At 47.9% G+C, this 21,278-nt stretch overlaps 1 protein-coding gene across 1 annotated transcript in view; it reads left to right on the forward strand.

Annotated features, from left to right (window-relative positions):
• Positions 1–1,222: 1,222 nt before the first annotated feature.
• LOC133339733 (uncharacterized) overlaps positions 1,223–21,278 on the forward strand; it is a 31,300-nt gene continuing 11,244 nt past the window's right edge. Inside the window, exons 1-4 of the mRNA XM_061547891.1 lie at positions 1,223–1,280; positions 10,260–10,634; positions 14,043–14,414; positions 20,615–20,977. Of these exons, the coding sequence (XP_061403875.1) occupies positions 1,223–1,280; positions 10,260–10,634; positions 14,043–14,414; positions 20,615–20,977 (1,168 nt within the window). The remainder of the gene's footprint in view (positions 1,281–10,259; positions 10,635–14,042; positions 14,415–20,614; positions 20,978–21,278) is intronic.

Raw genomic sequence — 21,278 nt, forward strand, 5'->3', positions numbered from 1 at the left:
AAACGAGCGCGGCACAGGCTAAAAAAGACATGGAGTGATGTGGTTCAGGAGGACCTAGGGCTGAGTGGACTTGCCAATGACTGGTACCAGCGGTGTCAAGATTGGCCTCAGTGGAGGAGGCTCGTGAAGGACGCTACTGGGCATTTGGAGGCAGTTGCCCTCCAACAACAACGGAGCACCGGGTGGCTAAAGCACAACAAGTTGTCACAGTAGGGGGCACAGGTAGTGCATCAGCCAGTCATCTCAGTCAGTCGACCCGTGACACCTGGGTCTGCCCCATGACCTCCTGCCAGCAGGCGTTCGACACTTCACATGGCATGAAGGTGCACATAGCCTGGCACAAGCTTTGCGGTGACGTCACCGCCACTTAGTGGCGAATGGCGGTTTTTATGTGTCTGTATAAGCGGTTGTTTAGGGGTTAGCATGCTGAGTTCCGATCCTAGCAACCGAGTTCGACTCCAGCTCACGGCCAACATCAGTGACGATTATATAAACCGGTACTGACCTCATCTAGGTCGACTCAGCCTCAAATGAGTTACTTGGTGCAGTATGTAATAAACATTGCCACTGGGGAGGCAAAGGCAGCTGGGCGTGGTGCTGGCCACCCATCCCCTCGTGTGCCTTTTGGCCTTCGTAGGTGCTACTCGCTAACAGCACTTGCCTTAACAGTTTGTTAAGGCTATATGGGCTGTCTTTGTATTTGTGTGTATACCAATGTGTGTGTGTACCAATGTGTGTGTGTACCAATGTCTGTACACACACATTGTAGGGAGCGGCGGTTGTATCGCTTAGCGCTGTGCCACAAACCCACCGACCCGAGTTTGATTCCCGCTCATGGCCAAAACCAGTGGCGATTATCGGATCCAGTCCTGGGCCTCCTGTAGGTTGTCTCAGCCTCAAATGATTACGTGGATGCGGTGTGTAAAAACATTGCCACCTGGGAGACAAAGGTCGCCGGGCACGGAAAGTACACCGTTATAACTCGGAACCCATCTACCGCGTTAAACGAAGACTTACAGTATCTGCCCCAGCCCTCTCGCCCTATTGCCCCGCCCTCTCTCCATAGAGCCCCTCCCTCTCTCCATATATCCCTGCCCCCTCAATGACTGTCCCCGCCCTCTCCCCCTATAGCCCCGCCCTCCCAATAACTGACCCCGCCTTCTCCCCGTATAGCCCCACCCCTCCCTCCCCATCTCTGTGTCGCTCAATGAGCCCTGCCGCGATGGCAGCCTGGCCGTTGCTGCTGCTCGCTCTACCGCTGCTCACACCGGCGCAACAAGGTAGGCAGGCACGCGGGAAACTACACACACAGAGCACACGTGACTGCAGGCAGTACGCACATTGTATGTGGGAGCGGTTGTGCAGCGGTTAGCACTACGTGGCACTACGAACCCGGCAACCCGAGTTCGATTCCCGATCACGGCCAACACCACTGATAGCGATTATCTGAACCGGTCCAGGGAAATCCCCTAGGTCGACTCAGCCTAAAATGAGTACCTAGTGCGGTGTGTAATCATCTACACCGGGGAGACAAAGGCGACCGGGCGTGGTGTTGGCCTCCCACACCTTCATAGGTGCTAATCACTAACAACCCTTGCCCCAACAATCTGTTCAGGCTATACGGGGGATCTTTGTATTTGTATGAATGTATGTTGATCTTCTTTCAGCACCGTACATAGCCAACCGTGCTCATCGGAGGTGCGACGGAATGACAACCAACTAAACACAAAAATCGTACATGGAGTTAGACATTTGTGTTACACAAACTATGCGTGATATGTGTGTAATGTTGTAAAATAGTTTCGCAAAAGATATGCTGTATATATATCGATCTCGATTAATTTTGGCTGTTACTTTAAATGTCCACGGGACGACAAGCCCCTTTCGTTTGTGCGGTCATTCGTGTGATGGCCAGCTACATGGCTCGGTGTGGATTTATTTTTTATTGTATTCGCTGTCATCGATATGTAATTCACAAGTGTCCGTTCCGTGTGGCATCAAAACTTCCACCGCACGCGCCGTGGTCGTGATTAGGGTTGTGGTTAAAACGCCGTGTTGGGGTTCTGGTTAGAACGTGGTGGTGGTGTTCCGAACCAGACTCAGACTCCGGAATTAGGCTGCAACAGGGGGAATCCGAGGAGCTGTAAAGCTCTTTACTCCCAGATGTCCAGTTAGGGGGCAAGGGGTCAGCAAACGATACAGCAATAAGCACACAATACACGACTAACGATAGGAGTGCAAAATACAGGTAATGGTGAGCAAGTCACAAATAATGCACTAAAGTACAAATAAAATAAGTACATAGTGGGAATATACCTCCGAACCCACTCACCCAATAACCCACCCAATCACTCAGCCATTCAGCCGCGCACTTGCTCATCCACCCACTCATCCATTCATCCACCAACTCATCCATCCACCCACTCTTCCACCCAACCACTCAGCCACTCAACCACCCACAACTCAGCCACTCACTCACCCACCTAACCAATCACCCAATTACTCATCCAACCGCTCAGCCACTCATCCACCCACCCACTCATCCATCTACCCACTCACCCAATCAACCAGGCAACCACTCAGCCACACACCCACCAACCCACTCACCCGCCCATCCACTCACTCTGTGATATCCAGTCAATGCCCTTCCACCACCAGTGGTTGTAAGCAGATAATTGCGGGGCTGCGCCTTTAACTTGTTTTTACCCTTTAAGCGGGCGTGCAGTCTACAGCAAAGCTAACCAAGCCACTGAAACATAAATAAAGTGTATTAGTTCGAATTACATAAGTAAGTAACATTCCTGCCGATGTCCCAACACTTAACTGCACGTTTGGGACATGAAGTCTATGTGTGATTCTATGGATCTCTGTGTGAGTCTATGGGTCTCTGTGTGAGTATATGGGTATATGTGTCTGTACGAGACTGTCGATCTCTGTGTGAGTCTATTGGTCGCTGTGTGAGTCTATGATCTCTGTGTGAGTAATGTATGGGTCTCTGTGTGAGTCTATGATCTCTGTGTGAGTCGTCTATGGGTCTATGTGTGATGAGTCTATGCATGTTTGTGTATGTTGAACTTGTTTCGCCACCGTACATACTCAAAGGGGGTGATCGGAGGTGTTGGGGAAGGGCAACAAACTAAATACAAAAAGACCAACAACAACAAGCAGTATTTTTAAATAATCTAGAAGGCAGAAAAAATAACAGACCCAGACCACACCAAGGCAAAAACAACAGCTCCAGACCACACCAAGAAAACAACAACAGACCCAGACCATATTAAGACAACAACAGTCCCAGACCACACCAAGACAACAACAACAGTCTCAGACCACACCAAGGCAACAACAACAGTCCCAGACCACACCAAGACAACAACAACAGTCCCAGACCATACCAAGGCAACAACAACAACAGTCCCAGACTACACCAAGACAACAACAACAGTCCCAGACCACACCAAGGCAACAACAACAACAGTCACAGACCACACCAAGACAACAACAACAACAATAGTCCCAGAGCACATCATGACAACAACAATAGTCCCAGACCACACCAAAACAACATCAACAATAACAATCGTCCCAGGGCACACCAAGACAACAACAACAACAGACACAGACGAAGAAAACAACAGACCCAGGCCACACGAAGACAACAACAGTTCCAGATCACATCAAGACAACAACAACATTCTCAGGCATCATCAAGGAAACAACAGACCCTCAGTCCAATTGAACTATCGAGGTTAAGGATCAACGTTACAAATCACGTTTGCAAATTGTGGTTTCTCTGTCCAGTGCTAAACTTCTGCTTCTGGATATATCTTTTTTAACGTCGCACCAAATAAAATAAATAAAGTATATGAGTGCAAATTACACAAGTGCATACATTCATGCCTATTTTGCAACACTATACCACTTTCATTTACCAGGTGCAAGGCCCCACTGATCTGCTGTGTAGCTTTTTTCAGAAGCGACCTGGCCATCACAAATAATAGCAGGTCAACGAAGTAATGACTTATCCATACTCTTTGGTTCTTTCGGTAAAGTCACGTAGGTAAAAAATAAAGAATAAAAAATAAATAATAAATACTATAAGAAATAATAGAAATAAAATAATAAATCACGACGTTTCGGAGGCAACACAAGCTTCCGTCTTCAGGTGGAACCGTCACAGCACAATTGCTGTATCAAGTAAAGATAAATCCCAAGAGACCCGACCTTGTATATATACTGGTTGAGGGGGGAGGAGCCAGGATGGGCCGCGGAGGAGCAGTTGTTATGAGATGGTTAGTACGGCTGCGGCTGCTGTGGTGATGTTGTTATTATACTGTGGTGGTTTTTCTTGCTGGGTTCATAACGTGGTTAAGTTTGTGGTTATAATGCAGTTTTGGCTGTGATTATATTGGTGTCCGTTGAGGTTATGTGCCGTATTGGTTGTGGTTATAACGTGGTTGTAGTTATGATGGCTGTGGTTATATACACACGAACCCACTCACCCGTTCATCCACCCACTCACCCATCTATCCACTCACTTTCTAGATTTGAAGCTTTCGTGACTGCAAGGATTCATACTCTTAGATTTTTTCGGTAAAGTCACGTAGGTAAAATAATAATATAATAGAAATAAAATAATAATAAATGAAAATAAATCAATTAAATCACGACGTTTAGGAGGCAACACAAGTCTCCGTCTTCAGGTGGGACCGTCACAGCGAAATTTACTCTATCAAGTGAGGAAAATCCAAGAGACAAGCTCTTAAATACAAGTTATGGGGGAGGGGCTTATCTGAATGTGGTGGCCAGGGAATGGCACGGTGGGGGGGGGGGCTAAAAGGGAACAATTGGTGCACCTCAGCCCGAGGTTACGGTCGATGTTGGCTGACAAATCTAAAATACAAAATAGCAGTACTGTTAAACGCTGGGAATGTCAACACTCGGTAAAGTAGACTAGTACCTGTACCTGTCAAATAAGATGCTACAAATATGTGGTTAAATCTTTTTTTACATGGTTAATAACATCTTTCCAATGATTGCTCAATTTGTACCCATCATCACGGTTGAAGTTATGTCTGTGTTTGTATATCTGGATGGCCTCGTGTACAAACCTTTGATGGTAGCCAGAAGGTTTGCAGAACACCTTGGTCTCGGAAAAGACAATATCATGAGAGCCCACAGCGTTGTAACAATGATCGGCAACAGCGGAAGACTCAATTTTGCCGTGTTTCAGATCTGACTTGTGCTCGCGGACACGATCGGAGACATGACGTTTCGTTTTCCCAATGTAACAATCACCACAGATGCAACTCAGTTTATAGACTCCAGGGTATTGCAAGTCAGGAATGACATCTTTCACAGATGGGATTAGATCACGGATTTTATGTTCTGTACTGAATCGGACTTGAATCTTATGTTTGTCTAGAATTTTTGAGATTTTTTTGGTTACGCCTGCAATGTATGGCAACGTGATAGTTTTGATCGGAGTTTCAAGTGGTTGTTTCTGCATGGTAGGAGAAACAGCTTGGCGGATAGTGCGGTCAGAGTATACGTTCATCTTGAGGGCCAGATGTACATGTTTTAATTCAGTGGCCAGGTGGTGTTGGTCAGAGATGCCATGAGCTCTGTGGTATAGTGTTTTGATGAGAGAATTATTTTGAGCCGGGTGGTGGTGGGAATCAGGTTTCAAGTAGGAATCTGTGTGGGTGGCATTCCTGTAGACAGGTCTCCTCTCAAACAGAACATCTAAGAAAGGTAGTTTGCCATCTTTCTCCACTTCCATGGTGAATCTGATGGATGGGTGTCTGGAATTGATGTGGTCCAGGAAATGGTTCAATGCTGGGAGGCCATGTGGCCAAATGACGAAAGTGTCATCCACATATCTCTTCCACAGGGAAGGACGCAGGGTGGACGTCTGGATGGCGTCTGATTCAAACTTTTCCATGAACACATTGGCTATCACTGGTGACAAGGGGGAGCCCATAGGGGTACCTTCATTCTGTTTGTAGAAGGTGTCATTCTAGGTAAAATAAGTGTTGGTGAGGCAATGCCTAACCAGCGCAGGTACATCCGAGTTCAATCCATGTTGGACCAAGTCTTCAATTATTGTTAGGGTGTCAGGCACTGGGACTTTGGTAAACAGAGATACCACATCAAAACTGACGAGGATATCGTCAGGAGAGAGTACCATGTCCTTGACCATAGAGACCAATTTGGTTGAGTTAAGTACTGCTGAAGAGGTTTTGCCAGTGAAGGGAAGCAGAGTATCTGATAGAAACCTAAGAGTATCCACTCACTCTCCCACCCAATCACCCACCCAAGCACCCACCCATTCACTCACCCACTCACTCTCCCTCCCAGTCAACCAATCACCCATCCAACCATTCAGCCACCCACTCACTCACTTAACCCACTCACTCACCCACCCATTCACTCCGCTATCCACTCACTCACTCACTTATCCATCACTCCCCCATTCACCCATTCATTCGCTCACTCACTCACCTACCAACTCTCTCACCCACCAATTTCCCCACTCACCCTCTCACTCACTATTCACCTACCCACCCGCTCACCCACCCACCCATCTTTTCACTCATCTATTCATTCACTCACCCACCCTCGTGTTGAAGCAAATACAACATTGACTAGATCGCTATCTCAGAAAGGGCGTAGGTCTATTCTGAATGAACATCGTGCATAACCGAATGACACCTTCACCGGAAACGTAGCTTTTAATTTTATTGCATTCAGTGCTTGACAAACCTCGTGCGGTTATTTTCTTTGACTGTCGTTTTATTTTACACTTTACTGCATACTCGGTAGTGATTCTGGCGCGTTTAATTTTTTCCAGACGACCACGGAAATGCATGGCAGTTCGATCGTTTTGATTGACATGAGGAGGGGGAGCCATTGCCCCCCTCCCATTCCCCTAGAATGTAGAGCGATCATTTGCCAACCGCGAGAGGGGTGGAGGGTGTAGATTCCTAGGAAATTCCAGAGTAAGCAAATACCATACCTGTCAACCCATACGGTTTACCCCGTAATCATGTACAAGGGAAATTGAGTTATCAGGTCCATACGGTTTTCAGCCGTTTTAATACGGACAATAAAAAAAAAGTTTGCGTCTATTTGTTTGTTTCCCCCTTGTGATAGGATTTTGTAGGATGAACGTTGAGATTTATAAGGGGCACGGAGTGACCAATGAGGTATTAATCGGTCTGTAATTAGGTAGAGCACTGATGAGAGTTTGACAGGTATGAAATCCGTGGTTGATACAGTGCAGGGGGAGGTGCCCTATGGGAAACACGGAGTTAGGGGGAGCCATGCCCACGGTCAGACTCGTCGAAGCTTCACTCAGCTGGCCTGTTAATCTACAAAGCAGAACATGAGCACAGCAGAACCCCCTCCCCTTAACGACGGCGATTGGTTCCAGGAAACCGGTCGTTTAAGTGATTTGGTCGTTAAGCTTCGTCCGTCCGTTCGCGGTGGTGGCGGGGTGGTGGTGGGTGGTGAATGGTGGTGGCGGTGCTGGTGGCGGCGGTGGTGTTGCATCACAATCAGAATCCCCATGGTCATGTCGAAGCAGGTCGGATAGACGGGGAGTGGTTTATACGAGCAGGGCTGTAACAACGCGACGAAGCTTCGCCACACACTATATAGCTGACTGGCTATATAGTGACGACGACGATGATGAGGGCTGTAGAGCTAGCCTGCTACGCAGCGACGATGATAACGAAGAGACGGCAGCGACGACAGTGATGGAAGCCAAGACCCGAACCTCCGTTTGCCTTTCCCTTATATCCCTCCAGTGTGGCCAAGCCCTGCCCCTGGCCATGTCCCACTTCTGGAACTCTCTCGATGGTTCCAGGACCTTCCTGATTGATCCCCGCCTTGACCCTTGGCCGAGTTACGCCCCCCTTATGGTTGCCTATATGTGTGCCATTTCATAACGCATCCACACCCGTAGTTAGCCCCCATGGTCAACAGATGGCACCCTGTCACTACAATAATACAACCATAACAACAAAAGAAGATGTTCCCCTTCGTTCAACAGGTAAGAACAGGTTTGGGGAAGAAGAGTCGTTTGTTTGCATGGAAAAACCGTGGGCGTGATTCAGGCATTCTTTAGTTTGGGCCATTTTGCAGCCAAATATTTTTTATTTCGATACGTAGGAGGGCTTTCATGATCAATATTAACCGTAACAAAGGGTTGTTTTTTTATTTTATTTTTGGGTTCGATTCAGAAATATTGATGTGTCGTTAAACACACACCACCACCCGACAGCTAATCAGTGAGGGATTTGTCACGTAAAACACAATACTCCACTTCGTTTACTGTCAACACTCACTGGTTGTTGCGTGTTAGAGAGTTATTGGCTGTTGCCTGATGAGGCTGCTGGTTGTTGTTGATGTAATCACCGGCGTGACATCACCAGCTACTCGAATGTGTAAATGTGACTCTAGGTTTAACTTTCCAACACACAACAACAACCGATTAGTGCTGAACTAGTAAACTATTTGGCCACGTTTTGTGTTATGTGACAAACCACTTACTGATTGCCTGTTTCGGGTGGTGGTGGCGGGTTTTTACGTTTGTAGTGTAGTAACTCTTGATACCCAGGAGACCTGTAGAGCCAGACGGAGATGAGGATTCTTACATAGGGCTGCTTGCCATTTATTCACACTCTTATACACTCTGTTTACACTCTATACACTCGACGCTTACACCCGTCATGGCACACGTCATAACTCTGTCCTTAACACGGACATCTCTCAGCTATCTACGCCCTGGTACGGCTTCCCCTATGTCTATCACCTCGTCTGCCCCGGGCGGGGGCTCGCCCATCACCGCCCGGCAACGAGGTGAGACCTCTACATCTCTAGCCCTTCTTCAGCGGCGGCTGAGATGTCTTCCACGCAGGCTCCTGTTCTCCTCTCTTTCACTCGCCTATGGTGGCCACCTCACTCTCCCCACAGCGACCCCAGCCTCGTCCCGGGGGCCCCCTTCAGTACCCCGCCGCCTCGATGGCATAATGTCATCACATCACGTCATCCCACTCCTCGATAGATGACATGACGTCGTCCCACTACTCATCTACACATATAAATTTACGCCATCTAACCCTCTATGATGCATAATATTGGTAGTGAAAGCTTTACAAAACTATCAACTATTTTATTTTACCAGGTACGGCCCACTACTGAGCTACGTAGCTCTTTTTCAGAAGCGACGTGGCCCTCACAAATGTTATCTCACTTAAGTGGCTGATATCATCATCGTCATCATCACGTGGACATTTATAGCAGCAGCCAAATGATCTAAACACGTGACATTGATTTTGTATGTGGAGGGAAAAACTGGAGGACCCGGAGAAAAACCACACGACCGCGCGGAAAGAGACACGCAGTCTCCCAATATACAGAAGTTGTCAGTGTCGGTATAGAACCCACGACCTCCTGCAAACCAGGTGATGTAGGTAACATCTCGCCTCCAGGAGTTCGTGGATTCGATCCCCGACTGTAATGCCACGGTGGCTTCCTGAGGGTGGAGGGGAAGCGGTTGGGGGATTTTACTCCCATAACCGCACACCCATCCTCTTACATTGTGTTACCCCGGCCACTCCGTATCACCCCAGGGCGACAGCATTTGTCTATCTTTTTACAAGACACAGCAACCTATAGATCGATTCTCCACAAGGCCTAACATCTTTATGAGATGTCAACCTAATCTGGGCCTCCCCCTAGGTCAACTCAGCCTTAAATGAGTACAAATATCAGCACTATAGGGAGAAAGGGGAAACTGCTTCTGGCTACACCACCCCCAATCGCCTTAATATGTGATCGCTATCAGTCCTTGCACCAACACTCTCAGAAGCTAATTGGGCAGTATATTTATGTGTGTGTCGGTAGTGTAGCAGTTAATGCGCTGTGCTACAAACCCGACGGACCTGGGTTCGATGCCTGCTCACAAACAACACCGCCAGTGACTATTATGTTTACTCGTACTAGGGCCTTCCCGTAGGTCGACTCAGCCGCGAATGAGTTATCTGGCGCAGTGTGAAGTAAACATCGCACACTGGGGGAGACAAAGGCGGCCGGACATGGTACTGTCCACCCACCTCCTTGTGTGCCATTCCGACATTCACAGGCGCTGCTGCTACTCGCTAACAGCATTTGCCCCATCAGTCTGTTAAAGGCTATAACGGGGGTGATTTTTGTCTTTTGTTTCAGTTTATTCATACTGGTTGTTGTTGCAGATTGCAGTGTCTCCTTGCCCGGTGAAACGATTCAGAAAACGCCGCAAGACTCGGTCCTGTTCTCGGCCGCGACAACGACGCCTCCAAGATGCCAACTCGCACTCGAGAGCATCGCCTGGACCGTCAGCCCGAAGACGGACGGAGGCGCGCACGGCTGGCACGGGGTGCAGGTCGCGTCGTTCAACGGCTCAGCCATCGTGGAGTCGAAGTACCGGGGAAAAGCCTGGACCTACGGCGAAGGCACCTCCAACGCCTCGCTCCTCATCAAAAATCTCACGATTTATGACTCGGGATACTACACGGTCACGGCCGCGTGGAGCTCGCCCAGTGGGATTCGACAGTCCGAGAGCACACAGCCCCTCTCTGTCCGCAGTGGTAAGGACGCGGGAACTTGGTGGCGAGGGATGAGCAAAGTGCAATGTGTGTACACAGTACGTGGGATGAACATCTTTCGCACCACCTGTACACAACATTGTGGTGTAGTGTATAGTGTAGCGTATGGTAGTATAGTGTATATTAATGTAATGTATTGTGTAGTTTATAGTGTAGTATGTAGTGTATAGGGTAGTGTGTATTGTAGTGTATAGTGTAGTGTATGCATGTTGAACTTTTCTGGCACTGTATGTTGCCAACTGTGCTAATCGAAGGTGTGGGGGAAGGACAAGAAAACGTCGTATGGCTGCTGATGTAGATGCAGAGCCAATGACATTTGACATCCAGGTTGGTCGAGCCCAGATGCGTGTGAAATTCTAAGTGGGAAAAGAGCGTCGGTGACTGGGACATGAGGGTCGAGGATACATCTCTAGAAAAGCCAAGGCCCCGTGGGACTCGACTCCGTCTCGTGCTCATTTGGGTGGCCCGTTTGCTTAGGAGATTTTCTCCTTTCGGAGTCGCACCCGGCAAAAACCCGAGTTTGAGTCCTGGTCAAGGCAAACATCATTAGGGAGTGAGATATATATATATATTTACTTGGATGTAAACCGAGTACAGTCTTCTTGGTTCTTTCGGTAAAGTCACGTAGAAGGGAAATAATAAAATAATAAACATGAAACATCATAAAATACAATTCTCACGACGTTTCGGCCACAACGCAAGCAGCCGTCCTCAGGTGAAGAACAGGTCTGTCGGAAAGACAGCGTCTGAATGAGCATGAGCACCACCAAGCTTGACAGTGTATATTTAAGCTGGGTTGGAGGGGGAAGGGCGCCTTGACAAAGGAATTTGCATATCAAGAGGAATTTAGCATATTTATGGGAACTGCAGATATGGGGGGGGGGGGTTTCAAAGTCATATTATGCCCGTGCATTATGTAGGACTAGCACCATCAAAGGGAGGGAGTAGGGTTAGCAGTAATAAAGGGAAGGAATTTTAATAGTAAGGAGCTGCAGCAGCTAAACCACCATGTAAAAAACTAAAATTTAAACTACATCAGTATCATCAATATACTAAATATACTCTCCAATAAGCTGAGCTACTAACAGTAAGTCATACATTACAATTCTATGTCGCAAAAAATATAATATACCTCCAGCTAAACTTTTTTCTCTTACATCACACGGGTCTACCCCGTACTATATACTGCCATAGACAAACTCAACATTAAATTATATACTGCATTACTATACACCACCCTATACCTTAGACTATACATTGTAATATTACACTATGCATTATTCTACCCACCCTACTGTATACCACACTGCTGTATATTCACTATACAATTACGATACTATATATTACCTTATTCATTATATTAAACATTACACTTTTATACTATTTATTATTATACAATCTGCTATACACTATGCCATTGACCATCGCGTGAAAGGTACTAAGAGGAAGCAACGAAATATGTCAATGGCAGAGAGGTAGTAGGAGACTTGCAAAGACTCCATTCCCTGCGGAGAATAAAATATATATAGTCAATGCCAGTGAGTGGACTGCGGTCTGAAAGTCACCGTAAACGTGAACACAATCAGTTAAGATCCGAAATGGTTTATTACGGTGTATAGTAATGCAGTATATAATTTAATGTTGGGTTTGTCTATGGCAGTATATAGTACGGGGTAGACCCGTGTGATGTAAGAGAAAAAAGTTTAGCTGGAGGTATATTATATTTTTTGCGACATAGAATTGTAATGTATGACTTACTGTTAGTAGCTCAGCTTATTGGAGAGTTTATTTAGTATATTGATGATACTGATGTAGGTTATATTTTAGATTTTAACGTGGTGGTTTAGCTGCTGCAGCTCCTTCCTATTAAAATTCCTTCCCTTTATTACTGCTAACCCTACTCCCTCCCTTTGATGGTGCTAGTCCTACATAATGCACGGGCATAATATGACTTTGAAACCCCCCCCCCCCATATCTGCAGTTCCCATAAATATGCTAAATTCCTCTTGATATGCAAATTCCTTTGTCAAGGCGCCCTTCCCCCTCCAACCCAGCTTAAATATACGCTGCCAAGCTTGGTGGTGCTCATTCAGACGCTGTCTTTCCGACAGACCTGTTCTTCACCCGAGGACGGCTGCTTGCGTTGTGGCCGAAACGTCATGAGAATTGTATTTTATTATGTTTTATTTTTATTATTTACCTTCTACGTGACTTTACCGAAAGAACCAATAAGACGAATCCCTGCAGTCACGAAAGCTTTAAATCGAGTACAGTCTGTTGTTGTTCTCTTGTAACGCGGTTAGTAGTGGTCGCGTTCATAAAGGACACCACGTTTTTGGAAAAATTGCGTTTTCATAACTAATATATTATATAGGGGCTAAAGCACAGTCCGTGATAATAGCATGAGATGATGGCGTCACGCAGCGTCTGAACAAAGGTTGAGGCGCGTTGTGGATAGCATCTACTAGAAGCATTCAGCAGCATCCCAATGCCCCTCGTGTAACGATAATGATGATGGCGATGCTACACTGAGGCAGCCGTTACAACTACTACTTGTTCCTACTGATGCTGTGATGTAGTTCCGTTCAAATCAATCGCGTTATGAAAAATAATAATATATAACACAGGGGGTGTGAAGCGCAGTCTCCGATAACGTGTAAGATGCAGACTGAACAAAGATTGAGGGTGCGTGTGTGTGGGTAGCATCAACTAGAAGCATTCAGCAGCATCCCAGTGCCTTGGGTAACAATGATGATGCTACCCCAATGCAGCTGTGACGTAGCACCATTCGCTCGATCGCGTTATGTACAATTCGCATTATGTACAATTCGCATCCACGTCATAGAAAAAAAACGTGCTGCCAATGATACATTCATCATTGCGTTGTATCCAATTCACGTTATGAAAGCAACACGCTGCGTTGTATGAGATCGGACTGTTTTTGCCAGCCTTAACAGGCGCTTGCTAACAGTTCTTGCACCAACATTTCTAAAAGGGCTCAATGGGGGATCTTTGCTTTTCATATATTTCCGTGTGTGCGTGTATGTGGGGAGTGGTGGCGCAGCGGTTAGTGCACTGCGCGATGAACCCGGCAGAGACCCGAATTCGATTCCTGCTTACGGACAACAACACCAGTGATAACGATTATCTGAACCGGTCCTGGGCCTCCCCGAGGTTAAGCCTCAAATGAGTACCTGGTGCGGTGTGTAGTAAACATCACATCTGTAAGGGACAAAGGCGGCCGGGCGTGGTGCTGGACATCCACCCGATCATGTGTCACAATGCCAGCCTTCATAGGCATTGCTGCTACTCGCTACCAACAGCACTTGCCCCAACAGTCTGTTAAAGGCTACACGGTGGGGAGTATCTTTGTCTTTTTTATTGTTACAGATTGCAGAATCTCCATGCCCAGAAAGCCCATTCAGACAGAAGTGGGAGGATCGGTTCTGTTTTCAGCTCAAATAACCGCGGCTCCAAGGTGCAGGCTCGCGAGCGTGGTGTGGGTCAAGGCGAGGTACAGTGACAAAAACACAACCAGCCCCGAAGCTCGACTCCAGGTCGCGGCGTTCAACGGCTCGGCCCATGTGCACCCACGCTACCGAGACAGGGCCTGGCTCTACGGCGGAAACTCCTCCAAGTCCTGGCTCTCCGTGAAGTCCCTCACGAGATATGACTCCGGATTCTACCTGGTCACGGCGACGTGGGGCTCGGACGAGGGGGAGGTGCAGTCTGAGAGCAGACAGCTGCTGTCCGTTCATTATGGTGAGTCTACAGAGCTCAGTCGTGGTGTGTGTGTGCGTGAGAAAGGACTACAACTCTTATTTGAATCTTTTTTTTATTTTTGTTTTGCCAGGTGTAAGGAGACCTGGCCCATCACAAATGATAGCTGCTCAAATCCACGCGACAGCTGAGAGAGAGACACGCAAACTGTGATTATAAAAGTGGTGTTAAACTGAGTAATCCATTACACATTAGACTCATGTTATAGCGAGTAGTCCATCACATGCTAGAATCACGTTAAAGTTAGTGGTAAATCACACGCTCTCTAGACACGTGAGAGTGGGTAGTCCGTCACATGTGTAGTGTCAGCGATTCGGAGACAAGGGTTTCCAGGAGGCACCTTTTTAATAAACACCTTCACACTTCACATGTTCGCCCTCGTACTCTCCCTAGTCGTCTAGCCCAGCGTAAACACAACCCTGACCATGTAACACTAACGGCGCTGACCGAGATAACCAACAACTATTCGGCTGCACAATATCTAGTGACAACGAGACGAGTCCACTCCCAGAACCGGCAGCCCTGAGCTCCCGCTCTCAGCTGCTTTTATGCTACCTGGCGTGGCCTGGCTCCGCCCTGGCCGCACCTCCCTTCTCAAAACCACTAGCAGGTTCCAGGGGCTTTCAGATGGGATCTTCCATAACCCTTGCCCCAGTTCTTCTGCCCTGCCGACACACCCATGTATACGCTCACCGGCGTGTGTACTGTTTGTCCACCGTAGATGCCGCTGCTGGACAGCATTCGGTGCTATTTCACTACACATGCTGGACTAACGTTGTAGCAAGTAGTCCGTCAACACGCTAGACTCACGTTGTAGTGAGTAGTCCGTAACACCCTAGACTCACGTTGTAGTAAATAGTCCGTCACACGCTAGATTGATGTAGTAAGTAGTCCGTCACTTGCTAGACTCACGTTGTAGTGAGTAGTCCATCAAACGCTAGATTGATGTAGTAAGTAGTCCATCACAAGCTAGACTCACGTTGTAGTGAGTAGTCCATCACACGCTAGACTCTCCTTATAGCGAGTAGTCTGTCTCACGCTAGACTCACTTTATAGCGAGTAGTTCGTCACGCACTAGACTTGCCCCGACAGTCTGTTCAGGCTACACGGGAGATCTTTGTTTGTGTGTGTCTGTGCGTGTTGCTGGCCACCCACCCACTCATGTGTGCCACAGTACTGGCCTTCATAGGTAATGCTGCTGCTACTCACTACTAACAGGACTTGCCCAGACAGTCTGCTGTTAAGGCTATTCGGGGAGTGTGAGGGTTGCTTATTTTTAATAAACGAGAGGAATTTGGATACATTTTATCTCCCCTGCATTTCCCTCAATATTTATATATGATGCCAATGCGTACTTTTGAACGTGCTTTAACGGCGAAAGAATGATGGACAATAACTCGATCCAGAATACAGGGAATCTTAACAAGACTTGGAATGTATTTAACTGCCTGGATTCGTTCTGCACTATTGACACAATATGCACAAGAACGCGAACCAACTGTGGCAGATAACAATTTCTTGACAACCAAGTACAACCAGCTCCACAAAACTCTCGGTCGACAGTAATAGCCCACATTTACGTGACCGGATAGTTCAACACAGCGACCCCAGATACAGAACACTGCGCCGACCGTTTATACTAATTATCATGAACGCTCCACTCTTGGGTGACAAGGCGACGCAGCAGAAGCCCAGGGTATTCAAATACACTCACCAGGTCACGTGCAGCCTCAGAAATCCTCTCAAACCAAACGGTAGCACAGGGAACCTAGCAGCATTCAATGCAGAAATAAGCTCAGTCTTGGTTTGCGCTCACGACCGCACTCCGAGCGACACCACGCAGCGGCAGTCTCAGTCACTGAGCCGCCCACCCTGCGGTCTCTCTCTCTCTTGTTCGTCCATCATAGTTGATGATGACCATGGCACGTTTGTCATTTTATTGGGTTTTGATGAGTGCGCAGATGGCTGAACAGGCCAATCCGAGCCCTGAATTCTCTGTGGACAGGTCAGGGAGGATGTAAGGCTCTGAGGTGCAGCCACAAGTCCTTCCTTGGTAGATTTGCGCTGCTACCTCTTCATGATAGCATAGGAGCTTCTCCTGCTCTCACAGAGGACTGCAACGTCCTGTACTTTTCTTCTCCAGGCAGGTCGGTCCTGAGCTAGGGGTTCCCAGCTTTTCAGGTCGAATCCAAAACTCTTCAAGGAAGCTTTAAGAGTGTCCTTGTAGCGCTTTTTGGGGCCACCTTGTGCTCACTTGCCATTCTTCAAGTCGCCAAAGAAGGCTTGTTTTAAAGAATCGCGCAGGGCATTCTGGTCACGTGGCCAGTCCATTTAAGCTGTTCCTTCACAAGCAAGGTGTGGACGCTGGGGATATTTTCCTTTCTGAGGACTTCCATGTCAGGGATTTTGTCTTGTCACTTGATCCTCAGCAGTTTCCTCAGACAGCTCAAGTGGAGATGGTTCAATTTCTTGGCATGGCGCTGGTAGATTGTCCAGGCTTCGCACCCATACAGAAGAGTTGGTAAGACAACAGCCTGGTAGACCTTCAGTTTTGTCTCCTGCTTGATACCAGTCCTTTCCCATACCGAGTCACGTAGACGTCCAAAGACTGCACTGGCCTTGACAATCCTGATGTTAACTTCATCATCTATGTGCACAGCACGAGTTAGAGTACTACCAAGGTAAGTAAACTTGTCAATGACTGAAAGCTTTTACCCATTCACAAAGATGGTGGGCTCAGTGTAGGGTTTCACAGAAGCAGGTTGGTATAGGACTTCAGTCTTTTTTGTGCTGATTGTTAGGCCGAAGTTGTTACAAGCTGAAGAGAAGTGGTCCATATTGTCCTGTAGATCTTTATTTGAGCGCGCAGCCAGAGCACAGTCATCAGCAAACAAAAGTTCTCGAACAGTGACTTCCTCCACTCTAGTTTTGGCTTGCATTCTCCGCAGATTGAATAGCCCACCGTCAAAACGGTAGATGAAGCTAATCCTAGTGTTGTGGTTCTGGAATGAGTCTTGCAGCATGGCAGAAAATACTATGCTGAAGAGCGTTGGCGCTAGGACGCAGCCTTGCTTGACCCCATTTGTGATTGGGAGCGGATCAGAGAGTTATTGCTGGTCTCTGACGCTGGCCATCATTCCATCATGGAGTTTTCGCCCGATGCCAATGAACTTGTCTGGACACCCATACTTGGCCATGATCTTCCATAGGCCCCCGGCAGACTGTGTCGAATGCTTTTGTTAGATCAACGAAAGCTATATATAGATCAGCATTTTGTTATTGGCATTTATCCTGTAACTGCCGGGCAGTAAATACCATGTCAGTGGTTCTGTGGTCTTTTCTGATACCACACTGACTCTCAGGTAGCAGACCCTGGTCTAGGTGGACAATTAGGCGGTTCAGAAGGATTCTTGCCAAGATTTTGCCAGCGATTGATAGTATGGAGATGCCTCTACGGTTGTCGCAGGCCTGCCGATTGCCTTTCCTCTTATAGAGATGGATTATAAAGGCATCCTTGGACTCCTGGGGAAAAGCTTCTAATTTCCACAGAGACTGGAAGAGGTTGGTCAGTTTCTCGACTAAGCGAGGCCCTCCAGCCTTGTAGATTTCTGCTGGAATGGCATCGGACCCTGGAGCTTTGCCTGATGAGAGGAGGCGTATGGCTTTGCTGCTTTCCTCAATGGATGGTAAAACAGCAAGGGACTAGTTTATTTCAACTTGAGGCAGTCTCGCAATTGCTTTCTTATTTATACATGATGGCTGGTTGAGGACTGTACTAAAGTGTTCAGCCCATCTCACAAGTATTTTGTTCTTCTCTGTGAGGAGTGTTGTTCTATCTGCATTCAGGAGAGGTGAAGTTCCTGAGTGTTGCGGGCCATAGACCTGCTTGAGTGCATCATAGAGGCACTTGGTGTTGTTACTGTCAGCGTGGGACTGAATCTCTTCAGCTTTTGCGCACAGGTGTCTTGCATGACACTGAGTCTCCGCTGGACAACCCTGCGAATGTTGAGGAAGGCAGTTTTCTTTAAGCTTGAGCTGCTGTCATTCATATATGCTTCATGCAGGCGATGTTTTTCGTTAAGGAGTGCATGGATTTCTGCATCATTTTCATCAAACCAATCTTGATGTGTACGTATGGGAACACCAAGTGATTCAAGGGCTGTAGAATGCAGCACGGTCTTGAGGGCAGTCCAGTCTGCCTCAGCGTCTGTATGCTCGAAGCTTAGAGACTCCAGGTGATGGTCTAGAGCCTCAACAAAGGCCAGTCTGGTGCGTTCCTGTTGTAGGCGAGTGATGTTAAGATGCTATATCCGGATGTTAAGTTTGGAGATGATGAGACCGATGGTCAGTCCAACATTCAGCACCACACATTGCCTTGGTCACCCTGACATCGTGCCGGTCGCTCCTCCTCATGATGACGTAGTCAGTCAACTGCCAGTGGTGTGAACAAGGATGCATCCATGACGTTTTTTTGCGCTTTGGTAGTTGTAATATCGTGTTGGTGATGAACAGGTCCAATTCAGAGCATGTTTTCAGCAGCAGAATGCCGTTGCTGTTACATTTTCCAATGCCATGTGCACCTATGACTCTATTCCATGATTGATGGTCACTTCCAACTCTGGCATTGAAGTCACCAAGTATCAGGTGTTTGTCCGAGCTGGTTGTGGCAGCAATAATGACTTCCAGGTCATTATAAAACTTGGTTTTGATCTCGTCAGAGTTAGTCATGGTAGGGGCATAGGCACTGATGATGGTGGCCTCCTTTTTACCCATTATGTGGAGCTTTAGGGTGATTAAACGGTCGTTTATACCCTAGGGTAGGCTTGCCAGTTGGTTGACCAGGTGGTTTTTACTGCAAAACCAACACCAGCATCACGTCTCTCCTCCTGGCCTCGTCCGCTCCAGAAGAATGTGTAACCTGCACCCACTTCAGTCACCTGTCCAGTATTGGCCAGTCGCGTCTCACTAAAGGTAGCAACATCCACATTGTATCTGGCTAGCTCTCTTCCCACAATGGCGGTGCATCTCTCAGGTCTTTTTGGTCCAGATGTGTCCATCAAAGTGCGAACATTCCAGGTGCCAACAGTGAGTGGTATCACTCTGGTCTTTTTCATTTTATTTGTTTTTCGACCGCAGATATGGGATCCCGCCAGCTGCGGCAGGCTGGCCAGGATGTTTTGAAGCAGACAATGTTTAGGGTACCTTTTCTAACCCTTTCCTCACTAGGTTGGTGAGCAGTGTGATCCTTAATAGGGCTGCTCAGTCACTCAGGGTGCTGCCAGACTTCACTGCTGCTTCGGTCCATTGAGGACACGACCAATATCCTGAGCCACCTGTGTGCAGGTTTGCCGGCTACAGCTTCCAGCATATCCATGTCTGCTGCTTCGTCGCTCACCCATCGCCGCAGGACTTGGATAATGGCGATGATAAAAAGTGCCTAGACTTGCGCAGAGAACTTAGATTTAAGTGAAGTGGATTTGCGCAGCGTCAATCTCACTCTCTCGACCAGCCCCATCTGTACCCAGTGACAAGACGTAGTCAACACGACTGGAGATGGTCTTGGTTGTAGTGGAAGTTCCAAAGACCCTTTTGGTGGAATTTCCTCCACCAGGGGTTCCACATGCCCAGGCTCAGACAAGCTGAGTTTTCCGGGTTGGTTAACCGCTTCGCAGTATCCGGTCTTCTCCAGGAGTCCCTTGGTCATGGTTTGTGCTGATCATCCTTCCCCTGTACACGGGGAAGCACTCACTAAAATACTCAAAATCTGGTCCCGCCTCTGTCAATCAGCTTGGCTCGTGCAGCGCCCTCCAATCGGATCCTCGTAACATCGTTACATAAGCCCTGACTTTTTGTTGACCTCGCTTGCCACCAATCACGGACAGCCCCGTCAACTACCACCCTCACCCCACACCAAGTGGCCCGCCCTGACTGCCCAACTTGTGCCCCACCCCTGGTCAAAGCCAGACTCCGTGGTGGCGCCGCCTTGGCTTCCGGAGATTGGAGGGTTTGAGGGATTTTCCCCCCATAACCACTCGCCTCCTTTTACATCACATAACCCCGGCTTCTTCTCATCACCCCGAGGTGACAGTATATGTCTATACTGTTGTGGGGGTGACGGGGTGTAGAGGATCGTTGTTCTTGGTTTGTCTCCTGTGGTCCCCCCCATGCTCTCTATGTTGTAGCCTGTGAGGTTCGGACCCAGCATGCGTCGCTCCGCTCCGCTTGGCACGAGACGGCGACTCTGTTGTGCCGCGCCCGCTCTCCGCTCTGCGCCCTTGAGGTGGTCGCGTGGTTCAGGGTCCTGCCGATGCAAGATCGCGAGCTCATCCTACTCCACAACGGTAGCAACCCGAGCCACCTGGGACCCAACTTCGTGGGCAGGTCAGCGGATGTCCGGCTGTTGTGGTCGAGTCCAGACGACGCCTCGCTGGTCCTCGCCAACGTCAGCCTCAGAGACGCCGGCACATATGAGTGCCAACACGAGTGGAGGCAGGGAGGCTCATTCGAGTTCAGCGTCTCCGACATGAGGCTCACGGTCACCAAAGGTGAGTGCGTGCACGATTACAACCCGTTGGAGGAAACCTGTAGGCCGCAAAAAAATGTTTATTAAAACAATAAACGATTTTATATTTCACCTGGTGTACGTAGCCTGGTGTATATGTGGAGTCTGTGTCTCTCTCTCTCTCCCCGTGGTAGGTCGCATAGATTTTCTCTCTGGGTCCTCTAGTTTTTTTCCTTCAACATTTTACAATTAAGAATATTTTTAATCTAGATTTGAAGTTTTCATGACTGCAGGGATCCATACTCTTTGGTTCTTTCAGTAAAGTCACGTAGGTATAAAATAAA

Source organism: Lethenteron reissneri, unplaced genomic scaffold (assembly GCF_015708825.2).
Source record: "Lethenteron reissneri isolate LAM-NWPU_2019-01 unplaced genomic scaffold, ASM1570882v1 scaffold_214, whole genome shotgun sequence".
In the NCBI taxonomy this organism is placed as follows: domain Eukaryota; kingdom Metazoa; phylum Chordata; class Hyperoartia; order Petromyzontiformes; family Petromyzontidae; genus Lethenteron; species Lethenteron reissneri.